Genomic DNA, 17316 nt, shown 5'->3' on the forward strand with positions numbered 1-17316 from the left:
CAAAAAGGAACTCTATTTAGGAGCTTTATCGTTGTCAATGACGAGAATAGATAGACTGTTTTGTTCGCCAATGTGTCACTATATTTACCACTAGCCGTTTTCCCGCGGTTTCACCCGCGTAACGTGGGAGCTACTGCCCGCACCGGGATAAAATATAGCCTATGTTACTCGCAGATAATATAGCTTTCTAATGGTGAAAGATATTTAAAATTGGTCCAGTAGTTTTTGAGTTTATCCATTACAACCAAACAAAGTTTTCCACTTTATAATATTAGAATAGATTGCAAATCAATTACTTTATCATTATGTACTGAGCTCTTGAAATGGGACGGAGGGAAAGATGAACATAAATGCCACAATGCAGGTAGGTGCCGCGCCTTCTTTTAGGTCAAATTCATACGGTGGGCATGACCAAAACGATCAGTTACTAGTGGACTAACGAGGCGTTCGGGTTCTTGAGACATCTGTCAACGATTTTTGGTATAACAAAAAAAAATTGAGTCTAAAGAAGACGTATAAGGGTGATTTATAAACAGTAACGTTCCTCGTCCCTCATACCCCGCATTTTGGCGCGTTTCTTAAGCGATTTTCCGTTATGGCACCTCCGCTCATTATTTTGTCCTCCATGTGGTACAGCTGAGTTCATATGTTTTTCTATGCTAATGTTGCCACGTTAGAAAAAGCTGTGCTACCGCGAGAAAATATCTTATTCGTGTAGTTTTCCCCTACATACAATTATTGCGTTCGTGCTTTAGGACACCTTATGACTGTGGTTTAAAGCTCAATTTTGTTTTGGCCTTACAAAATCACACTATGTTCTTTTATAATTTTTTTACCACTCTCACAGACTGCAGAGATACATACTCCACAGATATATGAAAACTAAAATATTTTTGAATCAAGGTCAGCCCAGATTACTCGTGTAAACTCAGTTCAGCGGTTCGGCGATCAGACTACATACAAGTCCTGTCTATATTTGTTTTATATTTATGTGATTGTATTGAAGAAGATTGTCTACAAAAGAAGGTAAGAAACTGAGTTGGCCTAATTATAAGGTTACATCCAACTAACAAATATACCTAAATGGACATCTGATCTTCATTATGTTAAGGGATGTTTTTTTAATAAAATAAAAAAAAAACTTGATTTCCAAAATAATCAACATTCATCTCATTGGTATTTTAAAACAAAAATTGATTGAGAATACATTCCTGTCGCCTACGCAACGCTCTTTTTATAGCCTATTTGCGTCCAAAACTAATGTTCACTAAGAAATCTAGCTTTTAGAATGATGTCACAATTTCATAAAAAAAACTTTTTTTCTTAAATAATGATTTGAACTTAACGAGATAGGTATTATTATCTAAAAACAATAATCATTCCACCTGCGACCCGTCGAAATACTTGTGATCCAGAATAAAAAGAAGTCTTCCTCGGTAAATGGGCTGTTATCAAACACTAAAACAGTTTCAAATTGGACCAGAAGTTCTTGAGATTAAAAGAAAGCTAATAAACAAAAAAATCTTAAGCTTTATATTATCAGAATAGTGTTATTTAACTACTTAATTCTCTAGTCGCATTTCTTTTTTTGAAGGTGACTTTTCAATTTGTAGATGGCGTTGCTTACACCAGTCACGTTGTCCGGCGACAACCTGGGCCAACGTCACCGACACCTCAACAGCTTAGTGCGCGAGGCTCATGAGAGCGGAGCCAAGTTCCCTGATGTGGAGGCTCTGCCCGAACTGTCTCCGCTCGACCGACTCTTCAAGATAGACCTCGCCGTCAAACTGCAACATGTGCACTACATAATACATAACCTGAAACACGACGACATGCTGTACGTGAGCAGAGCCCTGAGAGCGACCTGGCTAGTACACCACCACGACATCATTAACCCCAAACACTTGGAAGACGTACTCTTCCCAGAGATGCTGGCGCCGGCGGTCACCAGAATGAAACACTGGCTCTACATCAACCTGCGAGAGCCAGCAATGTGCCAGCAGTTCTATCAGCACTACAAACCGGACTCCTTTGACTATGCCATAAAGTTCCTTAACCACTGCAGCCAAGACTTCATACTGGAGGAGGTTCCCAACATACTGGCAAAAATATCCTGTCATTATTTGAAGGTACTGTGTGAGAAATGTCCTCAAGTTGCTAAAATATACTTCGATGCGTTGGCGACGGATGATGATGTGAAAGCGCGCTATCTCGCACAAGAGAAGGTCTACTACAACAGCGTGAAGTGCGTGCTGAAGTCGGACGCCGATGTGTTCCTCGACATCACGGAGAAGTATTTCAACATGAACAGCTTTAGTCGCCTCAGTCCATCGGCGACTGACTACATCGTGCGCTGTCACAAAGCTAGATTGTGGAGTAAGTTGGAGCTGTACGCGGCGTATATCCTGCACATCCCGAGCCTCGCCGCTCGGCTCAGTGTCGAGGAGTGTCAGGAAGTAGTGCTGCAGCTCGCTCGGGCGAGCTACCTGCAGCATTGGTTCAGTTATAAAGCCGTGGAACCGCTGATAAAGCGACTCAGTCCCGACAAGAGAGCCGCATTCAAGAAACGAGTGTTCGTGGAGAAGGACGTGGGAGAGCCTGTGCCGGACTGGCCCTACTCCACGCCGGATCCTCCGTTGCAGACCGACTCTGATCCGTATGTATTTGATGACGAAGAATTTAGTACTGTCTGCGGGATAAAAGTGACAAAGCGATTGATAAAAAAAAGGAGAGGTTACGATGACTATGTTGAAATTGTATCTTGTGAGAATATTGACAAAGTAAAAACTGACTTAGACCGATTGTTCGAAGAGTTCCGTTTCATTGGGTTTGATCGTGCTCTGCACGAGCTTGGACAGCGGTTACAGGCTGCGAGTTCAGTTGAGAGACGGCGCGATATTTTCCTCGTGTTGGTGAGCAAGACCGGCGGCCGTAGTGAAGCTGTGTCGGCGCTATTACGTTTAGCAGCACGTCACAGTAACGAACCGCCACACATACGCGCCTCTATACTGCGCAGTCTCGTGAAGCGTGCCAACGTGTGGCGTCTGCCTGCTGACGTCTGGCAACATTTGCTGGAGTTCGGCCATGGTCTCGGACTCGACGGGGGACCTCCCGAAGCCGCGTGCCGTGAGGGGCTGCACGCCGTTGTGATTCGCCAATTACTAGCTGGCGAATGTGAACAAGCTATCCGCGTCGCGTTTTTGAATGATTTTTCCACGCTGACAGAATATTCCCTGAAGAAGGACGAACGAGAGCGTGTTGCCGTCGGTCTCCAGAACATGTTAGCAGCTTCAGCTGCAGACGCAGAACCGTCGGAAGCCGCAGAACGGCTCGGTCAGACGCTTGATATAATTTTTAATTACGGCATTGGTGTCCACGCAGCATTGCCCACGGTTATGGCTGTGAAGAGTTTAGCTTTACGTGATGGAGAAGTTTCTCGCTACTTATTAAGACGACTATACGATGCTAGAATTGGACGTCGTGAATTACTCCGTGAGAATTTAAAGTTTCGATGTGATCAGGCAGCGTTTCTTAACGCACTACGTCACGACCCAGCCGCTCTCGAAGTGGAGACTATCGCAGATGAGGTAGCTTTAGGTGGATCACGTTTTGATGTATTAATTTCGAAACTTGTGGTATACTTCAACCATGACAAAGATGATATTACGGGCCGGCTAAGTCACGTATTTCAGGAGAGAGTTTCAAAACGACCGGAAAACCGAAGGAAGATTATAAAAAAAACGAATGTTTATAGAAGACGTCCTAAGAATGTCAATTTGACCCGAGCGCTTGCAAGTCTTCTGTGCCAACAGTTTGGGAAAGTCTTGACTGAATCGGACACAGAAGGCTCATCATATGCGACGTATGGTGCAGCGCTAAGGGCGTGCGCACACCGCGCCCGGCCAGCCATCAACTTGGCGGAGTGGGGCTGGCGCAAGGCTGGTGTGAAAGCTGTCGCGACGCTCGCGATGCGCTGTCGGGAAGCGGAGAGAGCCTCGCTAACTCGTGCGCTAGCGGCCGAGCGGCGCACGGTGAGAGTAGCCTTAGCGCTCAGCATGCGCTCTGCGGGCGGCGCAGTGCTCGACACCTTCGCGGCAGCAGTCAAGCTGCGCCCAGCAGTCGCGCTGCGAGTAGCGTTGCTGTACTTCCGACGGTTTGGTGCTAGCGCTGATAAGGTTTGGGAGCTGGTGAAACCTCTGTTTTCCACTGTCGACTTGGGACCACGCGAGAGGCTTCGTGAATCACTTAGAAACGCTGGCTGGAGATCTACAATTGCAGCTGACTATTGGGCTACAGTATATCTTGCTCTGCATAAAATTCCGAACTCGAAATCCCTGTTCATACTTCGCAGTGTGTGTTCGCTTCTTCCAGAAATCAGACAAGACACACTTGAGAACGTTCTGCTTTGTATGTTTAATACTACTGAAGACGATATACCGGTGATACCTTTTCCTGCACTGTATGTCAGATATCTGATGTTGGCTAGAAGTGATCAAGATTTCGAAGAGAGGTGTAGTAAGATCGGTAATCAGTTTTTCGAGATTTTAGAAAACTTACGCCGAGAAGGAGCTTCTGCTTTTGAAAGAAGATTGCATCAGATTTTGGCTTGTTTAAAATATAACGCTGCGTTTATGGACACTGACTACACCTGCTGTTTGTTAGTAATAGATAAGGTCTTAGCGTGGATACAAACATTCAAGCCCAAACAGGAATTCTTCGACACGTATGTACAGGTACATCTGACAATGTTGTACTACAGAGCAGTGAGGCAGAGCATGAAACAGATGCCGGACGTGTTCGCTGATGTGAAGCGGAGGAAGTCGGAGGGCGTGGAGGCTGTGGGCTTCGTCCTCGGGAGGTACATAGTGAAGGAGGTGGCCCAGCTCGTGGAAACATACTTCGACTCCATAATAGAGCTGTATTCTAGTGCTTTGGGTGGCTACTTTGATCAATTCAGTTGCGGGAAATCGAGATCAAAGTTCATTGGAGCCGTGCTTCGGGGTATGATGGCGGACGGAGTGGGTCTGCAGCGGCGCTTGGTGGTGTATGCGTTAAGAGATCGAGGATACGATATGGAGGACCATTTGAGAATAGAAATCACAAAAGAAATAGAACAAGATAAGGCTGTTGAGATTTTCGTATATGCTGTTATTGAATAACCTGATTAATATTTTTCATCCCACCATCTCGGAAAGAGTAGTTTTACTCTTTGATATCTGAGTGCAAAAGCCGTTTTTATCCTCTAGAGCGGCAAAGTGATTTGAATTTAGAACATCGTGTGCAATACTCCATTTGTGACAATCTTGATAAGACTTTTCAAATAAATACATTTTAAACAAATAAAATATTGGTTAAAATAATTATTCAATTAATTAAGTAATTTTTATTATTGTTTTTACATAGATTTTTAACCTCGTTTCATTTTTAAACTGAGTTTCAAATAAATGAACTTTAATAGGTACTTCTTTTTAATTTGATACTCATATGTGCGCGCCATTTTGTTTTTTTGAATTTCTTGCTCGGTCATTAAATTGAGCCCGCGGTTAAAAACCAACTTTGCACTCTTGTATAACAAATAACTATTGTCATTGAGTCATCTGTGTTATAGGATTTTGTAGGTCATCAAAACGACTTCATTGGTAAATCGTTATTTTTAAATAACAGAGCCTACCTTCATGTTAATAACTTCGTTTTGATAACATGTTTCGTGAGTGTTAAGTGCTTTTGGTTAATTTTGATTAATGTGTTTTCTGCTATATAATATAATTTAATTAAGACACTATTATTGTTTTTTACAAATTGATATATATGAGAATGTTTAATATTGTTCTGATTTCAAATATATGACATGAAATCGACACCTTTGTTTTATTTTAACTTGTCTCCATTTTGAGTCGGAACGCGTGCTGTTAGGGGCCGCCAGAAGAACAATTAAATTGCGCAATTTGTTGTACATTTTTTTTTCGTGTAGTTGAAATACAATATATCCTATTTTCTTTGTAAATTAAAAGGTTTAATATTGATGTAATATAAATACAGAAGAATTAAATTAACGTCATTTCGCCAAAAAAAAATATTGTAAAATGTTTAAAATAATTTGAGATACAAAAGATTCCATTTATCTAGATAATAGAATCTTGTTTCAGATATTTTTCATAGATATTATTAAGATGATATTTTGTTCTACGGTGTGTTCAGTTCTGTCAATAGTACGGACACTAAACGTCACGCAAGCGCGCCCTCTAGCGGCGTTTCCGGTGAAACAACATTTTGGCGCGCTTGGCAGAGTCGTGGCGGTCAGCGTGGCGTCCGCGGAGCTCAGTCTTAGCTCAGTCTTGGTCGAAGCTTCGTCGAGTCTTCGTGGAGTTGTCGCGTTACTGCCTTTCGTTACGTGTAGTGTACCTGGTGTTATTGCCTAGCGTGGTAGTACCTAAACTTATTGTAAGTCTTGTGATTTTTGTATTGTAATGGTTCTTCTCTGGCATGGTATGGTATGGTATTATGGTCTATGGTATGGTTCTTGTGGTATTTGCATGTTCGGTAATGGTTGGTATGTGTTGCTAAGGAGTTTGTTCCGCCACTTCTTCTCCCCAGCTAGAACACGTAGGAAGTGGCGAAGGGCGGGCGTTTTGGGGGCTGTCTTTTGTTCTGACTAATTTGAATAAACGTTTGAGTTTTTAGTTTGTTTGAGTTTTGAATTTCTTTGAGTTATCTCTTTGCTTGATTACCCTAACTGATGTCGGACGATAGTGCCATCCTGATGACGCCTCCGACATCAGAAGTGGGATGCAATCCGAATGCCCACATGCGTTTCGAATTCGCCATGCGAAGATAAATTTCTACCCACTAACAAAAAAAAAGGAGGAATGTAACGTCGATGATTTGAAATGGAGTTTGTGGTGGAAGATTTATTAAGAATTTCAGCGAAGGTGCAAGTATGGTAACCACGGTTATGGTAATGGTATCGTTTTCCATTTTTACATGTCAAGCTAGTTATTGAGGGTATGCTATAAAATTAACCGAATCTGTCTTTTTTTCATGTTTCAACGATGACGGTGGTTATTGTGATATCTGGCGACAAAATTACTGCGGAGCATCCCAGCTGCCTGCCAGGAGCCTGACGTGTCATCGTGAGTTCGGAGTGTTGGTGCTCGTGCATCTCTGTGGCTTCACGTCCGCGAAAGCCTTGCTGAACTGCGCGCCGTAGCGATGTGCGCATCGTCACGCACGTTGAGTGGAAACCCGGTGAGACCGATCCATTTTTGGTTTATTTTTGTGGTTATTTGTCATATGACATTTATAAACTTGAGAGGCAGTTTCAGTCTCGCTGATTAGTGTTGGTTATGAACTGCCTGGGTTCAAGGAGCATTCATTGCCACAAGCGTCCTTATAAAACTGCTGTTAGGTTTGTTTTGATTCGAATGTGTCCAGGAGCAGGAGCAGGAACAACATAATGTTGACGTGACCTTCATGAATTGCATGGTTGGGAAAATCGTCAGTCAGTGAAATTAGATTTATGCCATGATAGTAATATTGTCATAGTTGTAATGAAAATGTTGTGATAAAATTAATCGATTTCCGATTTCTTTTGCATGTGATAATCCCGTGAGCCTCTCCTGCTTCGAGTGAAAGGAGTCTAGTCTGCTAGTTCGTCGCTGTGGTGTCCGCGAGCGCGACGCCTGGCTTCTACTGCGTGCCGGATTTCAGCCTGAACATACACAAGACGCTATGCACAGAGATGTTAAGAGACGCCTGAATGATAAACATGGTGAGATCAATCCAATTTTATTTTGGCTTGTCATTGAACATTGTACCGTTTGACTGACTCCTTGGCCTAGTGGTCGTAAGCGTGACTGCGTGTCTTGGGTTCGATCCCCGGGTCGCGACGAAATCGCTTTGTGGGTTTTAGAATTTGGTCTCATACCATATAGTGCTTGATGGAGGCACTGTGTAGAATCGCGATATGTGTTGAGATGTTGATGTGTGATTAATGATGGTAGTTTTTTTTAATTAATGAAATCGTAGATGATGGAAGCTAGGTTCACAAGGTTGTGTGTTGCGCTTCAATCACAGGGTTGATTGACTGTTAAGTTGGAAGTCACAGAGATGACTGCCGTTGAGCAGTTGTCACAGGGATGGCTGAAGTGTGTATCTTATGTTTGGTCACAGGGATTACCTGGTTTCTGTTTATTAACTAAAACTTCAAATTAGAATATTTCAGTTTTGCGACATTTGATTGAATTGTGCATCAGACTATAGATTTTTGGTAAGGTGTTACGTTCACCTACTCAGTAATTTCATTGTGTTAATTTGTACTGATTTGTGTCAATGTTGGATACCGGGGTGACTTGGAAAAGACCCGTTGGCCTGTGTGATGGCATCGGGGTGACCAAGAAGAGACCCGTATACATCAGTGGTACAGTTGGTGTCATATCACTGTGGTTGTGGTCCCTAGGAGGCCAGAATGGGCTGAGAGCTCGGCTAAGGGACAACGGTCACGTGAAGCCTAGCGATTTAGTAATTTACAAGTTGAGTCTGATTAGCAATTCGATCTTTCTTTGATTACGTGCTTAGCTTTTAAGGTAGGTATCTAGTTTCTTCATTTGAATAGTGATTGCTATTCTTTAAATCTGTAACATGTGTGTAGGTCTTACTATCTTACGAAACGAAAAGGTTTGTTGCTGGCCCATATGTTGTCAATATTTGATGCCTAAGCACTTTCTATTTCTGGCTTAACAGATAACATCTAAGGTGAACCGAGCCTGGAGAACAGGACGAGGTCTACTAGTCAAGCGGCGGGCGAGGTGCGCTGCAGTTGCTGTTTGCAGCGTCGTCCTCCCCCAGATTCGTCGTGGAGGCCGTGTGAGTTGCGGCAGGCCAGGACATCGCATGTCATCGCACAAGGTGAAAGCATTCTATTGCATTGAAAATGTTTAGATTGATCAGACGTATGCCAAGTGGTCAGGTACCAAATGAAGTTAATGAGGATGAGTCAAATTGTGAGATTTAATCTGTTCCAAGCTAGATACTCCAGTTGCAGACCGGGTCAAGTGTGACCGTATGTGTTGACCGCACCAGTAGTGTCATTGTAGCCGTAGTTCGTTGAAATCGGTATGTACGCTTAGCCTCTGGGTAGTACACCGTGAGCCCGCGGTATTGCAGTGAACACTGGCGGGGGTCGGGTCTAAAAGGTTAGACCGTAGAGTCATGGGAAGACTCGGTGATCCTGGTAGATGGATTGCATAAGCATGAGTTGCTGGGCTAGCAGAGCCGTATAGGTCTAATTGGTGTGTGTGCTTGGATACAGATTACCTAAAAGTTTGTTGTGTTACGATACTGGCCTTTGTTACCTGATCAATTGGGTTTTACATGAACTGAACTGGTATTTGATTGATTTTTAGAAATAATATAGAGCCGGTACTCAATTCTATGACTTTATGATGAAATGTAATTTTGTGTAGACTCGGCGTTCCTATGTGAGGTTCGCAGTAAAGAGTAACTGGAGGTTACTGGGCGAAGTGTAGCCATGGTCACATGTAGAGCTTAAATGTTTTGTTTTCATTTATCAATTTAGAGTTTATTGTCTCTTGTAAGAGGCAGTGATCAGTTTTACTTTGAAATTCCTAATTCTGAATTATTGTAATGAAACGATTATTTTCTTTATTTTCATTGATCATTTCCCAAATAAATGTAGAGTTTGTTGCTTGTGAGAGTTTAGTACTCGGTTGCTCAGGGTATAGCTTTTGAGAACTAGTTGTCACCTAAATTGTTTGTTAAAGACCTAATTGAGGCCATTTGAAGTTTTTTTCAATTTCCTTGAGAGAAGTAAGAGAGTAAAACGAAGATCGAGAGTTAATGTTGTGGTCAGGAGTGGCCGAGGCTGTATTGTGTATACTGTGCTGTGTTTGTGTTGTTGCAGATTAACACACGAGGACGTGTGTCCTGTCAGAATGGCCGTTTCGGAGACTGTCAATAGTACGGACACTAAACGTCACGCAAGCGCGCCCTCTAGCGGCGTTTCCGGTGAAACAACATTTTGGCGCGCTTGGCAGAGTCGTGGCGGTCAGCGTGGCGTCCGCGGAGCTCAGTCTTAGCTCAGTCGTGGTCGAAGCTTCGTCGAGTCTTCGTGGAGTTGCCGCGTTACTGCCTTTCGTTACGTGTAGTGTACCTGGTGTTATTGCCTAGCGTGGTAGTACCTAAACTTATTGAAAGTCTTGTGATTTTTGTATTGTAATGGTTCTTCTCTGGCATGGTATGGTTATGGTATTATGGTCTATGGTATGGTTCTTGTGGTATTTGCATGTTCGGTAATGGTTGGTATGTGTTGCTGGGGAGTTTGTTCCGCCACTTCTTCTCCCCACCTAGAACACGTAGAAAGTGGCGAAGGGCGGGCGTTTTGGGGGCTGTCTTTTGTTCTGACTAATTTGAATAAACGTTTGAGTTTTTAGTTTGTTTGAGTTTTGAGTTTCTTTGAGTTATCTCTTTGCTTGATTACCCTAACTGATGTCGGACGATAGTGCCATCCTTATGACGCCTCCGACATCAGAAGTGGGATGCAATCCGAATGCCCACATGCGTTTCGAATTCGCCACGTGAAGATAAATTTCTACCCACTAACAAAAAAAAAAGGAGGAATGTAACGTCAATAATTTGAAATGGAGTTTGTGGTGGAAGATTTATTAAGAATTTCAGCGAAGGTGCAAGTATGGTAACCACGGTTATGGTAATGGTATCGTTTTCTATTTTTACATGTCAAGCTAGTTATCGTGGGTATGCTATAAAATTAACCGAATCTGTCTTTTTTTCATGTTTCAACGATGACGGTGGTTATTGTGATATCTGGCGACAAAATTACTGCGGAGCATCCCAGCTGCCTGCCAGGAGCCTGACGTGTCATCGTGAGTTCGGAGTGTTGGTGCTTGTGCATCTCCGTGGCTTCACGTCCGCGAAAGCCTTGCTGAACTGCGCGCCATAGCGACGTGCGCATCGTCACGCACGTTGAGTGGAAACCCGGTGAGACCGATCCATTTTTGGTTTATTTTTGTGGTTATTTGTCATATGACATTTATAAACTTGAGAGGCAGTTTCAGTCTCGCTGATTAGTGTTGGTTATGAACTGCCTGGGTTCAAGGAGCATTCATTGCCACAAGCGTCCTTATAAAACTGCTGTTAGGTTTGTTTTGATCCGAATGTGTCCAGGAGCAGGAGCAGGAGCAACATAATGTTGACGTGACCTTCATGAATTGCATGGTTGGGAAAATCGTCAGTCAGTGAAATTAGATTTATGCCATGATAGTAATATTGTCATAGTTGTAATGAAAATGTTGTGATAAAATTAATCGATTTCCGATTTCTTTTGCATGTGATAATCCCGTGAGCCTCTCCTGCTTCGAGTGAAAGGAGTCTAGTCTGCTAGTTCGTCGCTGTGGTGTCCGCGAGCGCGACGCCTGGCTTCTACTGCGTGCCGGATTTCAGCCTGAACATACACAAGACGCTATGCACAGAGATGTTAAGAGACGCTTGAATGATAAACATGGTGAGATCAATCCAATTTTATTGTGGCTTGTCATGGAACATTGTACTGTTTGACTGACTCGTTGGCCTAGTGGTCGCAAGCGTGACTGCTATACACGAGGTCTTGGGTTCGATTCCCAGGTCGCGACGAAATCGCTTTGTGGGTTTTAGAATTTGGTCTCAAACCATATAGTGCTTGATGGAGGCACTGTGTAGAATCGCGATATGTGTTGAGATGTTGATGTGTGATTAATGATGGTAGTTTTTTTTTAATTAATGAAATTGTAGATGATGATAGCTAGGTTCACAGGGTTGTGTGTTGCGCTTCAATCACAGGGTTGATTGACTGTTAAGTTGGAAGTCACAGAGATGACTGCCGTTGAGCACTTGTCACAGGGATGGCTGAAGTGTGTATCTTATGTTTGGTCACAGGGATTACCTGGTTTCTGTTTATTAACTAAAACTTCAAATTAGAATATTTCAGTTTAACGACATTTGATTGAATTGTGCATCAGACTATAGATTTTTGGTAAGGTGTTACGTTCACCTACTCAGTAATGTCATTGTGTTAATTTGTACTGATTTGTACCAATGGTGGATACCGGGGTGACTTGGAAAAGACCCGTTGGCCTGTGTGATGGCATCGGGGTGACCAAGAAGAGACCCGTATACATCAGTGGTACAGTTGGTGTCATATCACTGTGGTTGTGGTCCCTAGGAGGCCAGAATGGGCTGAGAGCTCGGCCAAGGGACAACGGTCACGTGAAGCCTAGCGATTTAGTAATTTACAAGTTGACTCTGATTAGCAATTCGATCTTTCTTTGATTACGTGCTTAGCTTTTAAGGTAGGTATCTAGTTTCTTCATTTGAATAGTGATTGCTATGTTTGTTGCTGGCCCATATGTTGTCAATATTTGATGCCTAAGCACTTTCTATTTCTGGCTTAACAGATATCATCTAAGGTGAACCGAGCCTGGAGAACAGGACGAGGTCTACTAGTCAAGCGGCGGGCGAGGTGCGCTGCAGTTGCTGTTTGGAGCGTCATCCTCCCCCAGATTCGTCGTGGAGGCCGTGTGAGTTGCGGCAGGCCAGGACATCGCATGTCATCGCACAAGGTGAAAGCATTCTATTGCATTGAAAATGTTTAGATTGGGATTGGTATGGTGTATGGTATGGTGTATAGTATGGTATGGTATGGTGTATGGTATGGTGTATAGTATGGTATGGTATGGTGTATGGTATGGTGTATAGTATGGTATGGTATGGTGTATGGTATGGTGTATAGTATGGTATGGTATGGTGTATGGTATGGTATGGTGTATGGTATGGTATGGTGTATGGTATGGTATGGTGTATGGTATGGTATGGTGTATGGTATGGTATGGTGTATGGTATGGTATGGTGTATTGTATGGTATGGTATGGTGTATGGTATGGTATGGTGTATTGTATAGTATATTATGGTGTATGGTATGGTATAGTGTATTGTATGGTATAGTATAGTGTATGGTATAGTGTATGGTATGGTATAGTGTATAGTATAGGTATAGTGTATAGTATGGTATGGTGTATGGTATGGTATAGTGTATGGTATATATAGTATAGTGTATGGTATGGTATAGTGTGTATGGTATAGGTATAGTGTGTATGGTATAGTATGGTGTATGGTATGGTATGGTGTATGGTATATGGTATGGTGTGTATATGGTATAGTGTATGGTATGGTATGGTGTATAGTATAGTATGGTGTATGGTATGGTATGGTGTATGGTTGTATGGTATGGTGTATATGGTATATGAGTAGTGTATGGTATGGTATAGTGTATGGTATAGTATATGTGTGTATGGTATATGGTATAGTGTATGGTATGGTATGGTAGTATGGTATGGTATGGTGTATATGGTATGGTATATGGTGTATGTATGGTATGGTAGTATGGTGTATGGTATATGGTATGGAGTATGGTATGGTATGGTATAGTGTATGGTATGGTATGGTGTATATGGTATGGTATGGTATGGTGTATGGTATGGGTATGGTATGGTGTATGGTATGGTATGGTGTATGGTATGGTGTATGTAGTATGGTATATGTTATGTATATGGTATGGTATGGTATAGTGTATGGTATGTATAGTATGAATATGGTGTATGGTAGGTATGGTATGGTATGGTGTATGGTATAGGTATAGTATGGTGTATGGTATGGTATGGTATAGTGTGTGGTATGGTGTATGGTATGGTATAGTGTATATGGTATGGTATGAGTATGGTATGGTATGGTGTATGGTATGGTATGTGTATGGTGTATGGTATGGTGTATGGTATGGTATGGTGTATGGTATGGTATGGTGTATGGTATGGTATGGTGTATGGTATGGTATGGTGTATGGTATGGTATGGTGTATGGTATGGTATGGTGTATGGTATGGTATAGGTATAGTGTATGTATGGTATGGTATAGTGTATATATAGGTATAGTGTATGGTATAGTATATGTATAGGTATGGTATGGTGTATGGTATGGTATGGTATAGTGTATGAGTATGAGTATGAGTATGTATGGTGTATATTATGGTATAGGTATAATTATGGTGTATGGTATAGTGTATGGTATAGTGTATATGGTATAGGTGTATATGTAGGTATGGTATAATATGTGTATGTATTGTATGTATGTTATGGTGTATGGTATGGTATATTGTATGTGTATGGTATGGTATGGTGTATGGTATTATATGGTATATGTAGTATGAATTATATGGTATGAGTGTATGGTATGGTATGGTGTATGGTATGGTATGGTGTATGGTATGGTTATGGTGTATGGTATGGTATGGTGTATGTATAGTATATGGTATAGTGTATATATGGTATAGTATATAATTATATGGTATAAGTATATGTATAGTATAGTATGGTATATAGTATAATTGTATAGTGTATGGTATATAGTATAGGTGTATGGTATAGTATAGTTATATAGTATAGTATAGGTGTATGGTATGGTATGGTGTATAGTATAATTATAGGTGTATATGGTATAGTATAGTGTATAGTATAGTATGGTTATATGGTATGGTATGGTGTGTATGAGTATAGGTATAGTGTATAAGGTATAGTATAATGAGTATGAGTATAGTGTATAATTTATAAGTATAATGTAATATAATTATTATAGGTATAGTGTATAGTATAGGTATAGTGTATATTATGGTTATGGTGTATAATTATAGTGTATAGTATAGTATAGTATATTAGTATAGTATATATGGTGTATATAGTATGGTATAGTGTATAGTATAGGTATAGTGTATGGTATGGTATGGTATGTATAGGTATAGTATAGTGTATGGTATGGTATAGTATGGTATATGGTATGGTGTATGGTATAGTGTATAGTATGGTATAGTATATGGTGTATAGTATGGTATAGGTATGGTATATAGTATGGTATGGTATAGTGTATGGTATGGTGTATGTGTATATAGTGTATGGTATGGTATGGTATATAGTGTGTATATGGTATGGTATGGTATAGGTGTATAGTATGGTATGGTATAGTGTATATGAGTATGGTATGTATATGGTATGGTATGGTATGGTGTATATGGTATGGTATGAGTATGGTGTATGGTATGGTATGGTATGGTTATGGTATAGTTATATAGTATAGTATATATAGGTATAGTGTATAGTATTATGGTATAGTATAGTGTATGGTATGGTATAGTATAGTGTATAGTATAGTATAGTATAGTGTATAGTATAAGTATGTGTGTATATGGTATGTATAGTGTATAGGTATAGGTGTATGGTATAGGTATGTATGGTGTATATGGTATGGTATGGTGTATGGTATGGTATGGTGTATATGGTATGGTATAGTGTATGGTATGGTATAGTTATATAGTATGAGTATAGTGTATAGTATGGTATAGTGTATGTTAGTATATGTGTATATAGGTGTATGGTATGGTATAATTGTATATGGTATGGTATGGTGTATAAGGTATGGTATAGTATAGTGTGTATGGTATGGTATGGTGTATGGTATAATTATGGTGTATGGTATGGTATAGTAATTATAGTATATATAGTATATGGTATATAGGTATAGTTATATGGTATATGGTATGGTATGGTGTATGGTATAGTATAGTTATGTATGGTATGGTATGGTATAAGTTATATGGTATAGTGTATGAAGGTATGAGTGTATATGGTATAAATTATGGTATGGTGTATGGTATATGAGTATAGGTATGGTGTATAGTATAGGTATGGTATAGTGTATGGTATAGTATGGTATAGTGTATGAGTATGGTATAAAATATTATGATTGTATAGTATATGTATAGGTATAGTGTATGGTATGGTATAGTATAGTTATATGGTATAGTATAGTATGGTATAGGTATAGTATATGGTATAGTATAGTATATGGTATGGTATGGTGTATGGTATGGTATGGTATGGTGTATGGTATGGTATGGTATGGTGTATGGTATGGTATGGTATGGTGTATGGTATGGTATGGTATGGTGTATGGTATGGTATGGTATGGTGTATGGTATGGTATGGTATGGTGTATGGTATGGTATGGTATGGTGTATGGTATGGTATGGTATGGTGTATGGTATGGTATGGTATGGTGTATGGTATGGTATGGTATAGTGTATAGGTATAGGTATGGTATAGTGTATGGTATGGTATGGTATATGGTGTATGGTATGGTGGTATGGTGTATGTGTATGGTATGGTATGGTGTATATGGTATGGTATAGGTGTATGGTATGGTATGGTGTATGGTATGGTATAGTGTATGGTATGGTATAGTGTATGGTATGGTATGGTATAGGTATGGTATGGTATGTATATGGTGTATATAGTATGGTATGGTATGGTGTATGGTATGGTATGTGTATGGTGTATGGTATGGTATATGGTGTATGGTATGGTATGGTATGGTATGTGTATGGTATGGTATGGTATGGTATGGTATGGTACAATACAGTATGGTATGGTACAGTACAGTATGGTATGTACAGTATAAGGTATGGTATGGTACAGTATAAGGTAAGGTATGGTACGGTGGTAAGTATGGTATGGTACGGTATAAGGTATGGTATGGTACGGTATAAGGTATGGTATGGTACGGTATAAGGTATGGTATGGTACGGTATAAGGTATGGTATGGTACGGTATAAGGTATGGTATGGTATAAGGTATGGTATGATCTATGGTATGGTTCTTGTGGTATTTGTATGTTCGGTAATGGTTGGTATGTGTTGCTGGGGAGTTTGTTCCGCCACTTCTTCTCCCCACCTAGAACACGTAGAAAGTGGCGAAGGGCGGGCGTTTTGGGGGCTGTCTTTTGTTCTGACTAATTTGAATAAACGTTTGAGTTTTTAGTTTGAGTTTCTTTGAGTTATCTCTTTGCTTGATTACCCTAACTGATGTCGGACGATAGTGCCATCCTGATGACGCCTCCGACATATACGTAATTCAATATAGTTGTTATTGTTGTCAAAAAAAAAATTGTGCAGCGTACAACGCGCGCGTTTTGTTATTGAAGCCGGCCGGCCATTGCTTTCATTTCAAACTGATGTTTTTGCTTGAAGCCGACAGGTAGCGCTAGGCGGCTCTTGTGGTAATCATTCCTATCTCGATGTTGGTAATGTATAACAGGGAAGAGTAGGCATGGAATAAGGTAAATATATTATAAAAAATGTTTTATATTATAAAAAAAAACTATATTAAACAGATAACTTAGAAAGGGCTAAAAATAAATCATCGTTGG

General features: G+C 40.8%; 1 protein-coding gene across 1 annotated transcript; it reads left to right on the forward strand.

Annotated features, from left to right (window-relative positions):
- Positions 1–238: 238 nt before the first annotated feature.
- On the forward strand, positions 239–5858 carry LOC110382564 (uncharacterized). The gene is made up of 2 exons (XM_021343197.3): positions 239–1026; positions 1614–5858. Exon 2 carries the CDS (start codon positions 1614–1616, stop codon positions 5157–5159), a length of 3546 nt encoding a protein of 1181 aa, XP_021198872.3. The 5' UTR covers positions 239–1026; the 3' UTR covers positions 5160–5858.
- The last annotated feature ends 11458 nt before the right edge of the window (positions 5859–17316 follow it).

Source organism: Helicoverpa armigera, chromosome 28 (assembly GCF_030705265.1).
Source record: "Helicoverpa armigera isolate CAAS_96S chromosome 28, ASM3070526v1, whole genome shotgun sequence".
In the NCBI taxonomy this organism is placed as follows: Eukaryota; Metazoa; Arthropoda; class Insecta; order Lepidoptera; family Noctuidae; genus Helicoverpa; species Helicoverpa armigera.